This window comes from Calidris pugnax, unplaced genomic scaffold (genome assembly GCF_001431845.1).
Source record: "Calidris pugnax isolate Ruff unplaced genomic scaffold, ASM143184v1 scaffold17, whole genome shotgun sequence".
Taxonomy (NCBI): Eukaryota; Metazoa; Chordata; class Aves; order Charadriiformes; family Scolopacidae; genus Calidris; species Calidris pugnax.
In genome coordinates this window covers 8,241,551-8,259,375 of record NW_015090794.1, presented here as the reverse complement: position 1 = coordinate 8,259,375, position 17,825 = coordinate 8,241,551, and the positions used below count along the sequence as shown (strand labels likewise).

Here is a 17,825-nt window from a genome sequence, read left to right as displayed (position 1 = left end):
CCCGGCTGCAGGACGGCAGCGGCCCCTTCACCGTGCTGGGGGTGGAGGAGGTGCCCAAAGGGCGGCCCTGCCTCAGCGCAGGTACCGGCCGGGGGTGGGCGGTGAGTGGCCCGCGGGGGGGGGGGCTCCCCCCGGGGCTGGCGGGGCGCTTTCCCTCCCCGTATGTGTTTTGAAATAATTCAGCAGGTTCCTTCCCAGTGCGGTCCCGCGGGGGTGTCCCTCCCCGGGTGACGGGGACACGCAGGGCACGGCACGCGGCCCCCGGGGCGGTGGGCGGGAGGGCGGCCCGGGGCGGCCTCGCTGGTCCCGAGGGCCTCATGCGGTTCTCTGGGCCGCCCGCGTCACGGTGCTTCGGCGGGAGGCTCCGGCAGAGGCCTGCGGGCCCCGGGCTGCGTGGGGCGTTGGGATGGTTCGTGCCTGTGTGTGGCCGGGGGACACGCTGAGCTGCGCGGGGCGCCTGCTCTCACAGGCCCGTTCGTAGGAGAGGCTTCCAGAAGAGCTGTGCTGCTGGAGCGCTGCAGCAGGACAGTGTGTGTGTCACTGTCAGTGCAAAGGCTTGCACTGTCTTCCCATGTGAGTTCCAGTAAGGATAGGGCCTGTTGTAGCTCTCCACAGTTACAGGAGATACGTGATCAAACTGGGGTGCTGCAGAGAAGAGCTGCGAGTGTTGGAACAAGCATAGGGATTTTTCTTATTTTTTTTTTTTTTTTTTTCCCCATCATCAGTACTGTTAATTCAACTGGAGAAGTGCTAGACTGCAGCATTGCAGGAGCTGTGGTATAAAATAGTAATGCTGTTTAACTTTCAGTCTTCCGAATTGTCCTCCCTCCACTTCCATGGCAGAAGAAGGAATTGTGTGCTGGTTTTGACACTTAACTGTATGTGAAAATCTAGTAAAATCTACTACAGGAATGGCTGTGTGGATAATGAAGCCTTTTTCAGTTCTAAGCCATCATTCCTTAAGTTTTGTTGCAAGTATTGGCAGCTTTAAGTCAAACTGTTTTAACTACTTGGTTTTAAATATTTTGCTTTCTGAATTAAAATGAAAATACAAAGGTTAATTAAATGTTATGCTTTTTTAATTTTTTTTTTTTTTTTTTAGGGAACTATGTAATGGTGATGGGCCTGGTGCGGTCCTGCAGTCCCGAGCCTGTTCTTCGAGCAATAAAGATGACAGATCTTTCTGAAAACCCCGTGCATAAGAATATGTGGACCCTTGAAGTGGAGGATTTGCACAGAGTCATCCCCTAGATACTTCTTTTTTTGCCTAAAATAACTGGAAGTGTGGGTTTTTGGTTTTTTTTTTTGGTGCAGAACATTGGGCCATTCTGTGTATTTGTGGTTTCAAACGACCACCAGTTACTGTTGGAGTAAACCAAAGAGAAGTCAGGCTCAGAGATGAGTGGAGGGATCAGTGCGTATCGATAATAATCACAATGTTCGTCTCTTCCACAGTCTGTACCAGCAGATCTGAGAAACACTTGGTGCTTTCTGAGTAACATGTCTGCGCTATCGAGAATAAATACTACGTGTTTCTACACATGCTGTTTCTAGGAACATGTGTTTAGGTAGTCATTCCTATAGCAGTGTGCTCTTGGCTGCAAGGGCTGCACAGAAACCATGTTACCAAAGCCAACTCGATACGTAGAATGAAGGCAAAGTGTGTTTCAGTCCACTTGGACTGTGGTTGGAAATAACATATTCACCTGTTTTCTCTTTCAGTAATAACCATGTCAGAAAACTTTTAAGACAAATGTCTCTTTTTAACTGCAAGCAGAGTCTTGTACTTAAATACCTCTCTGGTTTCTGTGTTTCTGAAATACTGAAAGTGGTGCAGTAATGGCTCCTCTGTTCGGTGAGGTGAAATTAACTGAAAAGATGCGATGCAGGGTTCCTTGGAATAGGTGCTCTGGATTCAAGATGCAAATACTACTGCCACCTCATGAGACAAGCTTGCTGAGCCCAAGTGTGTTTTTCTCTTTCAAGGTTTCCTTTCTTTTTCCGATGTATGCTATTTTTAGTTGTCTAGATCATTCCAAAATATATTTTATTTTTATCTTTCTTTGTCCTGTAAAAAAAAAACCCAGCCATAAAAACAAATTGAAAAGTCTTTTAAAAGCAGAACTATTGATACTCTTTCCTCCCCCTCCCCCCCTTGTCTAAAGAGAACTTGAGTCCTACAGAAAGCGTTGCATTATCCATGCAGTCTGGCTTTGCTATTTGGGAGCGTATTGTCCAGCAGTACAGTTGTGTCAATTAGGAATGCATATAGGAAGGGAAGATTATCTGTGCTTGTACTCTGTGCAGTTTAAGGCAACAATCAAGTGGTGGTAACTAAATTTTAAGATCGTGGGACTATTTTCAAAGCATATGGACATTAAATACCATCTTTTAAGTAGATCTTTAAATGACATCTTTGCAGATTAGGGACTGGATTTCAGAGTGCAATTCCAGCCTTGAGTTTAGTATTCCAAACCAGACCACATCAGAGGCAGCTGTATAATGGAAGTCCTGTGCTCTGAGCCCCTGCTTACGAAATGCCAAAACACACATACAGAATGTTGGCGGTCTGGGTTTATTGTAAAAACCCACTGGTGGAATGCTGTAGCCTTTCAGAAATGATCCATGTGGTCAGTGTATTGGCTGGCAACTGTTTTTAACTGGCAATAGTTCCTTTTCCATCTGAATGCTTCTTATTCCAGGAACCTGAATCTCAGTCCAGATTTCACCTTGGTGTGCTTTCTAACTAGGTAGTAACGCCCTGGCGATAAAGAGCTAAAAGCTCTGCTGCATCCTTGCTAGTGGCAGTAAATTTACGGCAGAATTAAATCTGGCTTGTAGGCCCGGCCTTGCGTGGTTGGTGGGTGCAGGGTTTGGTTGGGAGTGAAGCTACTGTTAATCTGCCTGGCAGTGATGCATGTTCACTGGGTGCATCTGAAAAGTTGTATTTATATTGAATTGTGCTTATGTAAGACTGGATTGGATTTGGAGAGGATTTCTTTGCAGCTTTCACCAGCTTCCATCCAGGGGCTCGTGAGTCAAAGCATCTGGGGTTTCTTTGCTAACAGCCGTTTCCAAGCATAACAAGATCTAGATCTCTCCATTGCTTGATTTAGGGTGTTTCAGGATCTGTCTGTCCCTGCACTCTACGCTTGACCTCACTAAAAATCCAGACACAAACTGGTTCCAACCCCCTAGCAAGTTCCACGTATTGGCTGAGTACAAAGCTGTGAATGTTCTTGGCGGTTGACTGGAGGGAGATCAGCTGCTGACCTGAAGCAGTGCTTCAGAAAGCCTGCAGTTACGTTAGTAAAACAGTAACTTTCAAGGGGTTCAAAGCCAAGACTGGATGCTTGTGTGAAAGCTCACATTAAAAAGTGCTTTCCCAGGAATTCAAAGCAAAAGACACTCTTAGCAAAGTTGAATGTCAAACTTCTAATTAAAAGACTTGTAGTGATGGCTTTGGCTTGGAGCTTAGCCGGGCTTTACCTAAGGAGTGACTGATGTTGCCTGGGGCTTCGGGTCAGGCTGAAGCGCCTGATCTCAGGGTTTCCAGTTTGGCACTGCAGGGCTCTACTGGGGACTGGGAATTCTCCCTTTTTGCACGTTGTAACTCGTGTCTTGAGTTCTACAGTAGCTTGTGGGTTTGTCTGTCGTTTTTGTTGCTGTTCTACAGCAGAGCACGTAGCTGAGGAGTTACAGGGTGAGGGGCTTCTCTAGCCCTCCCTTGCGAGGGGGAGGTCAAAGCTGGGATCTTGTTCTAAGAGTGGCTGGTGTTTGGACCTTGAGGAGGGCAGGAGAATGGCTGGAGACTGCAGGAAGGCTTCTGTGCGCTGTGTTGGCTCTGTCATAACTGGAACAAATCTGGATTTATCTCAGAGCACATACCAGTATCTGGGGAACTCAACTGGCAGAAACATAAGGGTCTGTGAATGTCAAACGTTTCTCAGCCTGTGATAGATCCTCAAAACCTCAACTGTGCTACTAAGTTTTGGGGCATAAATTTTTGCATTGTCTGCATAAATGTCTGTGAACTTTGTAGAGCTGGAGTTTCTGTTTATGAGCTATATAAAGGACACGTTGAAGGTAAGTTGTAGGCACTAAGAAGTACACTTGGAAGACTGACTTAATCACGTGTGGGTGGGCACGTTCACAGTGCTCTGAGCAGCAGGAGTTGGATGCAGGAGTTCTGCTCTCCTGCACGGCAGGAGGCGAGGTCAGAGCCGTTTGTGTGACGTGTGGCTGTTCAGTGGGTTTTATGCATTTTCCATGGGACAGTTGGCCTGTGCACTGCATTACCTTCATCTGAAGCATAAGCGTTTCAGATTACTTCAGTCGAGGTGGTGTAAAATGTACAGTGTCATCAGTAGTTGTACAGTGAAAGTTAGTCCTGGTAAAGCCAGGATGGTGCAGACTAAAATACCAGTTTTGCAGTTCTGAAAGTATCAACCTGAGAAATGATTCAGTGAAATCCTGCCAAGGGGATCCTTCCTGGAGGATCACATCCATGAGGAATCACAAACGAGTTGGCTTGAGGGATGGATGCTTTGTGTGCTGCATCATACCTCCTCTTGGCAGGCTCCCCGGGGAGTGAGTCAGTTTGCAGCAGGCAGGGCGGCTGCCACCCAGCCTCAGGGACCGCTGGAACCTGCTTCCCACATCACCCTCTGTCACCCTCCTCGTTAGTGGCTTGTTTGCTAATATGGGCTGCCTTACAGCATAGCCGACATCTGACTCTGCTAGGCAGGGAGGGTGGTCTGTTATTGCCATTTTTTAATTCCCAAGATGAGACACTGCTGTGCAGTGTGGTCAAGACACAGCTGAAAGTCACTGGGATGGGTGGCCTCCTTGGTTCAGTAAAGGTTTTACAAAGTTAATTTGAAGAACCTCTTGACCTGTGAGAAACTTCTGCCCATCTGTCGATAGTTACTTTATGAACAGGCATGAAAGACTCCCTTTCCACTAGTCTGTCTGGCACAAGGGAAAGGTATAGCTGCCAAGACAAAAAAGTGGAGAAGTGACTTTATTAATGAAAGCTATAAATAAATGCTCAAATTTAAGCTCAAGTTATGAACAAGGTATTGAAAAAAGAAGTGTGGTTTATTTTTTGCCTTTTCTTGTCTGCCCCCAGATCATCATTCTGTTCATCCTGTTCTGTAGAAATGGTGCTTTTTGCAGACTTTCGTTACTGGTCTGACGCAGTGTTTATTGTCGCTGTGGTCAGTGGAGTGTTTGGGGACAGCCCTTAGAAGAGCAGGGCTGAAGGGCTGGCTGTTTCTGTTGCCCCAGGAGCTGGCTCCCCTGCTCCTCAATGAGCTACCCTGGTCTGCAGCACCCCTGGCACCCTGACCCAGGCTCCTGCTGAACTTCATGGGCTGTAGGTGTGGTTTGGAGGGGCGGGTGGAGTTCTTGCCTCTAGTAAGTATCCAGAGGCAAACTGCATTTGCATAACCCAGGACCATCTCCAGACATCTTTCAAGATGCCAGCACTGTAGTTTAAACTGTAGTTCAAAATGTTTATTGGTGTTTAAATGGCTTCTTTACCTCCTGCTATGTTATTATGCAGCTTCTAGGAGAGCCAGTATCTGCATCCATCTCAGGTTTGCTGTCTACAGCTAGCACACAGTTAACTCTGCTTTCCTGTATCCCTAATGGCACTGCAATTAGCTGAAAAGTAAGGCAGCTTTTCTGAAACTTTTGCTCTATTTGCTGACATTCTATTTTGTTCCTGCAGCTGTCACCTCAGTATTTTTTGAAGGATGTTAGCAACTGGGGAGAAGATCATGCATTTTTATAATCAATAACTGGTATAAATCATCTCTGTCAAAAATACCTCATTATACAACACCTCTGTGAGTAAGCAGTTGTAAAATTATTACACAGGAAGACTTGATTTCTACCATGTTTTATGTAACAGCATCTCATGTGTGTGGAAATCCTAGCAATTGTAGGCATTTTCCTGACTAGTGTGAAATCCTGTTTTACTTAGGATTTGTATAGAAGTGCAGTGTAAGGGTTCAGAGAGCAAGTGCAGCTGAAGCAGCGAACAGAGGAGGGAGGGCAGCTGGTATTTCTGTCTCTGTGAACTACAGGAGCCGTTTCAACCCAGCCAGTTCCAACTCTGTAGGTCAGTGTAACTTCATTCTTAGGAGTGATGAGTAAAACCATACTCCAGCATAAAAATAAGGAAGCCAGATGTTTATTAGCATTATTTCATAGTTCAGAACACAGTTATTTCAATGTTTGCATAATATGCAAAGACATCTGAAGGATTCAGCAGTGTTACCTTTTACTAAGGAATAACTGCATTCCTGGTACTGTGGGAAGAAATGTAATGCTTTTTTTTTAATCAGTAGAACTAAAATACAGAAAATAATTTAACAGATGAGACACCCGCACACCAGTATCTGTGACACCTTATGACTGCTTTATGGATAGGACAGGCATCCGTCACCTTTTCCCAACGTGTGACCCAAGTTCTGAGAAGGAGGGTCTAAAGACACAAAGGGAGAACGTGAAACTGCAGAACAGATCCCAAGAAAGCTGAGTCTCATTTAACAAGGTACACATTAATAAGGGAAAAATCAAACAGCATAAAAATGAGAATATTATTAAATGCTTTAAATTATTTAACCATCCTATTTCTATCTTAGCCCTCTTGCGTGTTGGGTCACTTCCTGGGAAAAAGGGCACTTTCTCCAGAATTTACTGAAGAGCTCAGTTTCAGTTCTGGAGAAAAAAGCAGTCACCATCTCTGCACAGGTTCAAAGCTGATATGCTGCTTTCACAAAGCAAAACACTTGTACTCATCTGAGCTGGGAAAGACATTTTGTCATCTTTTAAAAGTGTTCATGCTATGGCTCGAGGCTTGTGAAGAGGCTACTTGGCTACTAAATGGGAGAAGTCTTTTTAAGTCCAATTTCTTCTGGTTGCTTGTAGTTTCTTGTCTCTGTACTCAAATCATTCCTCTTACCCTCAGGTGTTTCTGAGTGAAAAGCTTATTTTCATAGTTCTAACACTAATTCATTCACTTTTACTGTTCTCCCCACTATTGCTTCTAGCTTGTCCACCTAAAATAGCCGTTTTATTTTGGGTGCTGAAAGGGTTCCTCCATCTTCAGGGCTGGTATCTGCCATTCAGAACTGGCTCAAGCTGAAATAAAGAAGAGATGAAATCCAGGTAAGTGGTTAGTAAGTACTTAAAGGATAGAAAGTGACATGTAATACAAGGTGTTATTGTGCTGAATTACAAGAAATCTGTGAAGGGAAAAATAGCATCAAATTCATTTATGACATCAAAAAACTGTGGGGAAAAGTATTCTAGCATTTTAGATACAGTTTTATCTTAGATCCATGAAACGGAAATAAAGATGTAAGGTTCTTTCTATCTTGTTTGATGATAAATTCACATGTTGGAGTTGATGGTTTTTGTTAGTTCAACTATCCAGTGGAAGCACCTTGGTAAGAGTTTCTACAAAGTAGTGCAGGGGCAGCTGTTGCTGACTGCAGTGTTCTCTTGTTCTCATGACCTTAGATGGCTGGAGAATACCATGGTGACTTGCCTGACCATGACAAATTCCTTTGTCATATCAATCCTGGTTCTCCCTTACTGCAGTCTGGGCTGTTCCACTTCCTTCTCTGTAGTGTGTTTACTTATTTAGAAGATTTAACTTATGTCTATCCTCAGGCCTTCAATTTATTTTTTTTCCCCTAGAGACTCCTCTGGACTTCACTCAGCTGGTTCAGAGCTTAACTATAAAACAGTGTCCAAAATTGGATGCATAACATAAGCTGAATAGAAAAGAATTATTTCTTGTCTTAAATATGTTTATTCATCTGTACATCCCAGTATACTTTGCTTGTTTAATAGCATGCTTTAATAGCATGTTATTGTTGTTAACTGAGCTTGTGATCCACTGTAATTCCAATCCCTTTCCTCAGAAATGGGATAATGTAAACTAGCAGCACCAGTGGACTTCAGTCTTTTGGCCATTCTAAAACTCTGTTTTCAACTGAATATTCAGGCTCAAATTTAACAAAATTTGTTTCTGTATTTCACATGAATATGTTGAGGAGTTTAAACTGTTGGAGTTAAACCCACTTACTGCCTAGAAGCTACTGCTCAGAAATTTCAGGGTTGCCTCCTGCTTACACCCTGGCTGAGCTGGGTACGTGAGGCAGATGATGACACGTGGCGTTACTGCCGCAGACGGGAACACGTGCGTGTGGTGCACTTATATATTTGTAAGTGTTCTTTTCCTAGGTTTTTATTTTATGGCTACACAGGCACATGCAAACACATGACAGCTATTCCCTTCCTTAGCGGGTGAGAATTCAGCAAATACTTCTAAATATTTTACTTATAGGCATACCACAAATGTATTTGTAGTCACCAAATCACTGTTTTGAGGTGGCAGTACATTTACAAATGCAAATTAATATAATAATTCATTGCATATATTAAAAAAATCCATGCTGTATTCTCATTAGCAAGCTTTACCAAAGCATGGAGTGTAAAAGTTAGGTGTGTAAACCCAAGTGCTTCATTTCAAGCAAAAGCATAATTGTATCTTCTGCATGATCCCATCATTCACCCATAGGGTAAATGTTTCCATTGCAGTCTTGTAAAAATACTATTACATCTTAAATTATTACTTAGGCAAGTATATCAGTAATCAGTATGATGATAATTTGTATGTGTGTTTCCTTTAATGTTCTCATTCAATAACAAGATACAATCATATAGCAAATTTTAGAGAAGGCTCCTGTTTAGGGGGTCTAAACTAAGAATAACATAATGCAGATAAGTAAAATAGTAAGTTTTGGGGATGTTCTTGGTCATCTCTCAAGACAACAATACATGAATAATCACTATTACTGAAATTGTACAAGTTATCATTGTTGATGTATCATTATTTATATAGCAATTTCTTGTCAATAAATAGCAAAGTTGAAAGAAGGTACCAAATGCAGAGTATCCAATGGAGACAGAGTTTAATAAGAACCCTGTAGAAAGGATCTATAATGCTAATTAGTGAATAGACATAATACAGAAAATGCCAAAATCTACAGCTGCTATCACCCTTCAATGGTAAGGTGTCTCAGATGACTGCAGTTCCCAGCACAACCAACAGTTCCTTCCTTGGGTACCGGTACTGCACAACCCTAACTGGGACTGGAGTAAGGTAACGCCTACTGGAAATGGCAACGGGGCAGCTGAACTGGGCAGTAACTCTGCAGTAATAATAATAAAAATAATGATAATGCAGTAGCTCTGAAGAAAATAAAAGGGGACTAAATTTTATGACAAGTATTTTTGGGCTGTGGACTTCCAACAGGTTTTTTCTGTACACAAGAATTCTTTCCTTAAAATTCTACCCTTCCCAAGTAACACAGATAGAGGCAGGAGAGCACGACTCCAGTCTATTTTAGAGCAGTAACTGTCCTCATCTAATCTAGTTTCTGCAGTAGTGTGCAATGCAGCAGTGTGCTCAGCGTCACCAAAAAGTGCTGGGATCTGTAACGAATTTCCACAACAACAGAAATGGGTACAGATTGTAATGCCAAAAATTTCAAGCCAGCACTACTGCTCTTTTCAGGCTTTTCAGCTTTCTTTGCATTTTTAAACAGATTCCCGGAAGACAGATCTCCAGATGACAGCTGCATTAAAATACAAGTATTGATAATCTTGAAATTCTAGGTTAAGTTTAAAGAAGATAGATAGATTTTATTAAAAGAGACTAAAAAGTACAGAAATAGGTCACTGAGTATGTTCAGTGTGTCTGCATAGTATGTATTGCTGTTCATATGAATCCAAATGCATTATTCAGACAAAAAAAGGTTTGAAACAAAAATAGTATCTGAGAAGCGTAGCTCCTGGGGACAATCACAGCATATTCTGCAAATACCCTTCTGCCTCCTTCTACACAGCAAATTGGGAGGAAATAAGAAAGCCATTAGAGTACTAATGGGATGGGTTATGGTGTGCCTCTGTGTGAAGAGCAGAAGGGGTGGGAGAGACAAGGAGCAAGAAGAATAATTCCAGGAATAGGGCCATTTTTGCTCACGCCTATAGTTTTAGTTTCTCATGTGCTCTCGAATAACAGGCATGTAACTACTGGAGCAATGCAGTCAGAATATCTGGGATGAAAGAAGCGAGACTTACCACTGAGGAGGCATTTCCACAGGGACAAAATTTCGGTTGCACAAATGAACAAAAGCTGCTGCTAAACTGCAGGCAGCCTCCAGCGCCCGGGAGCCACAGGAGTCAGACCTGCACATGCTGTAGAACGGGTCAGGGTCCACCTGTGACAGCAGGGACAGTGGTCAGAGGAGCAGGGTGCCAGCCTGTGCCTCTCCTGGAGACCACAATCTGGTAATACAGATGCAGGGGAACTCAAGAGCTAGTTTGATTTGTGTCTCCCTCCCCGCAGCCCTTGTTAGGCCCATTCACAAACCTTTATTCTTTACCTAATATTGAGAGGTTTATTTGTATTTCCAAATTGTAGACACCTGTACGCTGAAGAGTGGTCAAGGTCATACCACTATTTTGTGGATGTCAAAGACCTTCAGTTTATATTTATGGTGATACAGCACCTTTTTTTTCCCCTCTCTGGATTGTTGCTTTGATTACTTCTAAAGTTATCTGCAACTAAACTGCTATGTCCTTGCACCAATTCTGTGTACCCCTTTGAAGTGTAACAGTTGGCCATTCAGACAGTCCTTTGGTGGCTGACATTGTACTTACAACTTTGAAGCAGTTCCTAAGAAGTGAATGTGATTCTTCAAAAAACACTTCACAGACGTTTTGCTTAGCTGTGATTGGACATGGCTTCGCTTTCTTCTGTACGAGGCTGCACTTGCTTACCTGGGAAAACAGAATTACTCGAGTTGTGGGGGTATGGGGTTTTTTTTTAAACATTAGTGTCATATGACTTCTTCAGATTCCCCGTGTGAGATGGGAGATACAGGTGGTTAGAGTTCAGTAAAGTGCCCTGATTAACATACATTGTTCATTAATACTGAGACGTGTTCTTTTTGTGTTCTTCATAAACAAAAATGTATGTCTCATAAATCTTACAGATTACAGGCATTGTTTCCTCTGTCTATTGATTTTCTTATTCACTAAAGGATGTTGGTGTGTGGCTGCTGACATAGTCCGAGTTTAGAGTTCGGTGTGAGGGGAATCTGGCAGCGCAGAGGGACTGACTGCTTTTATTTCAGGCTAAAATACCTGCCCAGTAACCTGATTGTGCTTTTGCTTTCTGTAGTGCATATAGTTGTGCTCAAACTTCTGCTCAGGATGGATTTTTGCAAGCTCCCTTTTATCACTCCAGCTGAATACTCTGCCTCAACTGGGTATTTCCACCGTGTCGTCTCTTCCTACCCCTTCAGCAAAGTTTCTAAGACTTGGCACGAACTCCTGACTTGGCACATTAGTATTTCTGGCCATGGTTTTAGTGATGTGTGACAGCAGTACGTGTGTGTGTGGCCAGTCAGTCTGAACAGGGTATGACTGCAAACAGCACAGAGTTCAGCTACAGCTGTCTAGAATTTCTGGTGGCAGTACAGAGCACTGCAAAGATGCCACGGCCTACAAATGGCATCAGCGCAGCCGTGGTGCCATCAGCCATTATGCCACTTTAAGGTCGTACATGATTTCCCAGCTAGTTTATGACATGAAGTTTATTGCTTTTTTATGAATATATTAGAAATTAGTATTTGTAGTAATTAAGAAAATTATAAAGTCAGTCATGTTATGATCCCGCCCCATTATTAACATACACATAGGCTACAAACTCATTAATCTCTCTCCAACAGCAAGGAAAAGTACAAGATACTTGAAACAACCTTCTTTTTTTTTTTTTTTTTTTTTTTAAATACTGACATAGAGCTGAAAAGGGAAGGATTTCTGTGCCCAGCACCTGGACACCTTCTGGTGAGAGAGAAGGTGAAGGGAAGAGTCACCAAATCTTAGTAGTAATAAGATGCTGGTTTGTTTTTTTAACAGATTCTAAAAATTAGGCTTCAAGGGATTTAGATTATTTTCAGCTGATGATAAACTCTATGAATTAAGGTTAAGTCTCTTTGAAGTAAAGAGGTGTAATGTTATTGATGTAAGAGTTACCACATTTATTTGTGGTAGTAATAGGAACTCCTTTTATATAAGTCACTAAGTGAATGAGTAGCAGCTAACCTGCCAAAAAAGTCTCTGCACTTAGTGATGTGGGGATGGAGAACAACATTACAAGTTACTGCTTTCTAAAGTTTTGTTTCTTGATAAAATGAAAAGCAGGAAGAACAAAAAAAGTGAAGAGGCTCAACATACCCAGCTACAACAAACAGCTCTAAAGAAACCTCCGAGGAAGGAAAGCTCCTTGGTACAAACTGTGGCCTGACTGATGAACATATGGATTTGTCCCAGACTCAGTACTGCCTGGCTCTGTATTCCCGAAAGAGGTGCTCTAAGAAAGAAAACATCAAAGACACCTGGTTCCAACACCAGTTTCTTCTAATAGCAGAAGCAGCCTTGATGTTTTACCTTACCGCTTAGGCCAAAAACACTCAATGCCCACCTACAGGAAATTCTTGTATGGTTTGTAGCAAATACATGCAACCTTTCCCTGTTAAACACAGGAAAGCAAATTATGTACAGCTTGCTGTTGTTTTCACTCTCTAGCTTTAGTTCATCTAAGCCACAACAGTATGTTGGACGTTGCTGTTTGTGCCCCAGCACCACTGGTGTCTGCAGAGCAAGAAGCCCTTCAGCTCCTTACCTGCCAGCTCTGTGTGAACTCTTGCACGTTGTCAGTGAAGGAGCGATTCGGAAGCATCCATTCGTTTCCAGCTTCGTTATCATTGGTACCAAAAAGCCCAGCTGAAATACCTGGAATGAAATTGAAATGGAGTAAGTTATCACAAATAGACACAGGGCCATTTTAAAAGCTGTCTCTGGGCTCTGAGCGTTGTGTCCAGCAGAGCTCAGCTGGGATGTGGAAGAGGGAAAGTGTGCCCAGGCATCCATTATGGATTTTTCTCTCTCAGATGCATTGCCATCTCATTTGTTAACTGTTCATTTGCTGCTCCTGACCAGATCAAGCCATCCAATCGTATCCACTCTCTGCTAATCCCAGGGGTTTGAGTTTTAGAACAGTGTGGGGACATGGAGAGGAATGTGTTCCAAGTACACCAAAGCCCTAGAAACTTTTAGGCCTCCCTCTGTGCCGTTGCAGGTTTGACAAGATGAGCCTGCAACAGAGGTGTGGGGTTGGGCTGACTGTCACATCCACTCCCCTCCCATCTGCTTTATTGCACTGGAACAACAGTTACCAAGGTAAGTGCTGGAGCAGTACATACCCTGTTTATCTGGCAATAACTGGGAACGCCTGAGGCCATTTCCAGGGTGTGTGTCAACACAGAGGGGAAAAGCAAGTGAAAGACAACCCACCCACGTGCTGGTACTACAGACTGATAACTCAAGAGATACAGAAAAAATGAGTAACTGCTGACAGAAGCTGTATGATGGATACTCACCATGGTGCCATCCAGCCAGAGTGACAGTACAGAGACCATACTGAAAGTCACAAGATACAGAGACTCCTTTCTGATTAGACACTTCTATTTTGTTGGTTTCTCTCCTTGAATTAGTGCTATTCATTTCAAGGGACTGATCCAGTACTTGGCAGTTCTCTTCCATAAAGGAGAAGTTATACATCTTAGATACCTGTTTTAAAATGAAAATACAATTTCAAATACATCACAATGAAAGTTCAATGACAGGCAAAGTCAATCTGGCTTTGCAGGTGGGATGGGGTCAACTTTGCTCAGCCCAGAGTTGGGGAATAGGAATGGAGTTGTGTTAAACTTCTGAAAGATGAGGAAAGCCCAAAGCCTCCCAGGTGCACTGAGGCTATGGGCCCAGCCTGCTCTAACTGCCTTTCTCTTAGGCCATGTAAGAGGAGAAGCTGAAAAGTTCATTGAGCAGCTCATTTTAAGCACCCAGTGAGCGTTGATTAAAAAGGGGTTACTTTCTAGCACTTAGATTTGAGAGCTGCTCTGATCTATGTTTTAAGCATTCATATTTTGAAGACTTTTTTTTTTTATTTTTTGTTGGTTGGCTGAAGATAATTTCTGGTCTGGAAAGGAAAAATGGTTGAGTATTCCCCCCTACCTTCAGTCTTGGATAGATACTGATCACGGTCTGGTTCATCTCCACATACAATGATCTTGAGTTACCAGTTTCCTCGTTTAGTATTACAGTGAAAGTATCGTGAACAAAATCCTTGGCAAGAAGTACACTGCACTTTGATGCTAAATCATAAATTCTCCCATCAAAAGTCATAAGATGCTTGGTCCCTATTAACATGGCATGATCTAGAGAAAGACATTTCAGAAGTGGCATCAGTGAGTTTTCCACAGAGCAGTAAGTGCTGCTACTTGTATACTCAACACAAACAGCTTCTGGCTGGCATACTCTTAAAATCGTTTCTCAATCTGTTATTACATTTTAATTAGTTACAAGTTGCTCTGCAACAAAAATTTCTCCTGAAAGGGAGCAATCTAATAATTTCTTTTTCATTATAGATCTACCTGAGTGTCCTAAAACTTTGAGAAACAAGAATTAGGATTCAAAGCTCATCTTCATTTATACTCCTGCTACTTGACAGTTTTATTTGTAAGCTCCCCCATACGCATTATACATTTGCATGCAGAAAACAGCAAAAATATTAACTGTTTCAAAAAAAATACCCTGCCAAACCAGAGCATCAAACAGTCGCAGCCCAGGAAACCCTGCTGATGGATCACTTTCACTATTTGGTCACTAGGACCTGCTTTCAGTGCCCTCCGTCAGCTCTGCCTACTGGGAGGAAGCCATTAAAAATGGCTCTTTCTGGAAAAGCCATTATCTATAAGGCACAGCTGGGACTGTTAACGCAGCCTTCTAGCATTGAGCAATGCTTTTTCACGTAGTATCTCTAAGTCTTTAAAGTTTTGGTAGGACTGAACTTTTTCATCCTGGAGTCAACAGAAGTGATGTCACCAGTTTCAAAGTACAGCCAAAGTGTCCATGGTAGGACTGGCACTGAACCAGAGCAACAACTCACAGGAGCACAGGATAAAACAGGTAAATGCCATCACCTGATTTCTAGTCCCAACAGTAGGAAGTGTAGAGAGTTGCAAAGTTTGCATGAATATTACGTAGAAGCGTTTATTGCATGTCAGCTTTACCCAAAGTGCTGATACTGTACATACAATTATTCTACAAGAAAGACTATACATAAAGTTTATAGGAAAATTATTAATTTTAAATACTATGTAAACAAATACTCCAAATACAATTTGTAAAGTTTAGAACTAAATGGAAATAGACCCAGTTACAAAACAAAGCAGCACTTTGAAAGGGCTTACGTTCAAAGGGACTCTCCATCATCCTCCGTTTGAATCTATAATACTCTGCAACTATGTTGATATTGTAGAGGTCTTGGAGGGGCCTCATTAGCTTTTCTTCAATGAGATAATTAGTAATATTTGCCAGATCCAAGGAGCGGTCTGCTTTAGGAAGTACCGGCAGTTTTACTGCCACTGAACAGTTCCTGTGGAATACAAACAAAACAGCACGTGCCCTTATCTGCCAAGCTGATGAAATGCAGTTGCTTTATTATTAGAAATGTGGAAGTGAAATATTTTTAAGAACTACAGTCTGAGTGGAATGGCAAAACAAAGCTATGCGACGGCTAAGACCTGCAATACACCAGGCTGTATAAGGCCAGTTACCACAGTTATTGCTATTCTCTTTGGGGCTGAGCCGTTTCTTTTGGAATGCAGCCTGTCCCGGTAGCCAGCAAAAATGGACATTATGGTGTTATGCCACGTGCCCACAGCAAAGCGTGGCCGGGGGCTGCCCGCAGGGCTCAGCACACGAGCTGATACGAAGACGAACATTGCACATACCCGTTCAGAACACTACCCAGCAGCAGGGATCCTGCAAAACCCAGCAGTTACCTGGCTGAAAAACTGTAAAGGTTGAGTAAAGGCTTCCGGATCTTGCTCACAGCCCGAGAAAACATGGCCTCTGCCCACCTGAGCATCTGCTGTGTGGCCTGTTGGAGAGCCAGAAAAGGAGATCACAAAACTGTACGGCTTCAGGGCAGGGTCAGTACTTGATAATGAGTTTTAAATCAATAGTCAGTGAAGTAGCACTTTAGTCTCTCTTGCATTTGTCACTTGCCTGACAGCATCTCGTCATTTGGAGGTTAATATCCAGAGCAGAGTCACTAGTAACTACAGCAATAAATAATGGGCAGAAATATATCCTTCCTAAAATAACATTAACTCAGTGAAGTATCGGTATACTTCAAGTAATGTGCTTCAGTAGCTTGCAAAGGATTGATAGTGTTGTTAATATAAATTGGCATTATGATACATTCTTTATGCTTTGCATTTAAACTAGAAGACCCCAAAACTATTTGACATTATTTACTGGAATCACAATCCACCCTCTCTATGGAAGAAAAGCAAAAGCTACATGAATGACAGATAACTGCTGCTGTGATTTCCATTCCAATCAAAACTAGAAAAACAACCTCTCCTCTTGCTCAAAAAGTACTGCTTTTAAAGCAGGACAAATATTTCAACAACAGTAAATTAGCTGTGCACAAGCTTGTTATGTGGAAAGATAACCACACTACTTCCATAAACAAAAACATTTAACTATTTTTGTGTACACATAGTTTGAACTACAGGTAAGTTAAACCTCAGTTAAGCTGAGACTTAAATTTGTAGGCCTTGCCTTTAAAACCATTAAAAACCAGAATTGAGTTATACCAACCATATCCAAGCCTGCTTTCACAGCCTTTAATGCCACCTGGATTGGTTCCATTAGCCACACGTCTTTTATGATCTTGGGTAAAAAAGCCTGGATTTTCCTCAGGCACTCTTCTGTCTTTTCTTGCCAAACTTCATCCAGTGGTTTCAAGGTTACATCGTAGTAGGCATCCTTCAAAGTCGCTAGGGGCTCTGAAGCAAACAGATTACACGAAACAAACCTTAGCTAAGTAAGAAAACACTTTGTTAAAAAGTGGCTGTTTGTTTCCTTGCTTCCCCACAGCTTCCAGCATAAGAGGAAGGGACACAGAAAACAGGAAAAGGCAGCTTTGTTTTCATGGCAGCTGGGCAACAGCCCTAGTGTGTGGACACAGCGTTATGAAAAACTACAAGAGGTATTTAGCTATAACCCTGATCCACTCATACACCTCATAAACACACTGCTGCTTTCCAAAAGGAACGTAAGGAATGCTTTGCAATACATGGCACCATCAGAGCTGAGCTCAGCCGGCACCTGCTCAAGGAACAACAGGACCGTTCGGTCACAACTAATTTCTAACCCAGTGTATCAACTAAATCCCACTTTTGAGTGGAAAGAGTCTGGAGAGAAGCCCACAGCGAGGGTTTCATCTTGGGAGAACTGAAGGTGCTCTCAGCTAATTACAGCTGACAGCATTTCTCAATGGCTGCGACACGGGCCACAGTCCAGCTGAAGAGGGAGTTAGAGGCTATTGGACAGACTTGGGAAAAACAGATGAAGTGAAATCCAATTAGTACAAGCATTCAGAACTCAAGGGTGGATGTGAACAGTCCTTTGGGAGGAAATGCTTGCCAGGGAACTGTTACCAGAAATGCTTCAGCTTAGGAATTAGGGCTCTGTTCTCATCCGATTGAACCCAGACTCCCGTGTCCAAGAGGAGGCCTCTTCAGTGATTTCATTAGGAAGGTGGTCACACTGAGGTTACTTAGCACTTACTGCATCAAGGTTCCCACTCTGTAAAC

At 42.7% G+C, this 17,825-nt stretch overlaps 1 protein-coding gene and 1 long non-coding RNA gene across 2 annotated transcripts in view; one reads left to right on the top strand and one right to left on the bottom strand.

The window, feature by feature from the left end:
- LOC106884889 overlaps positions 1 to 1,234 on the top strand; it is a 38,838-nt gene extending 37,604 nt beyond the window's left edge. Inside the window, exon 11 of the long non-coding RNA XR_001411315.1 lies at positions 1,103 to 1,234. This is a non-coding gene — a long non-coding RNA (uncharacterized LOC106884889). The remainder of the gene's footprint in view (positions 1 to 1,102) is intronic.
- A 4,945-nt stretch (positions 1,235 to 6,179) lies between these two features.
- LOC106884686 overlaps positions 6,180 to 17,825 on the bottom strand; it is a 55,225-nt gene continuing 43,579 nt past the window's right edge. The window contains exons 40-48 of the mRNA XM_014936210.1: positions 16,828 to 17,015; positions 16,002 to 16,099; positions 15,408 to 15,592; positions 14,170 to 14,372; positions 13,533 to 13,722; positions 12,776 to 12,885; positions 10,747 to 10,866; positions 10,165 to 10,304; positions 6,180 to 7,152 (exon numbers count right to left, since the gene is read on the bottom strand). Of these exons, the coding sequence (XP_014791696.1) occupies positions 7,137 to 7,152; positions 10,165 to 10,304; positions 10,747 to 10,866; positions 12,776 to 12,885; positions 13,533 to 13,722; positions 14,170 to 14,372; positions 15,408 to 15,592; positions 16,002 to 16,099; positions 16,828 to 17,015 (1,250 nt within the window). The 3' untranslated portion in view covers positions 6,180 to 7,136. The remainder of the gene's footprint in view (positions 7,153 to 10,164; positions 10,305 to 10,746; positions 10,867 to 12,775; positions 12,886 to 13,532; positions 13,723 to 14,169; positions 14,373 to 15,407; positions 15,593 to 16,001; positions 16,100 to 16,827; positions 17,016 to 17,825) is intronic.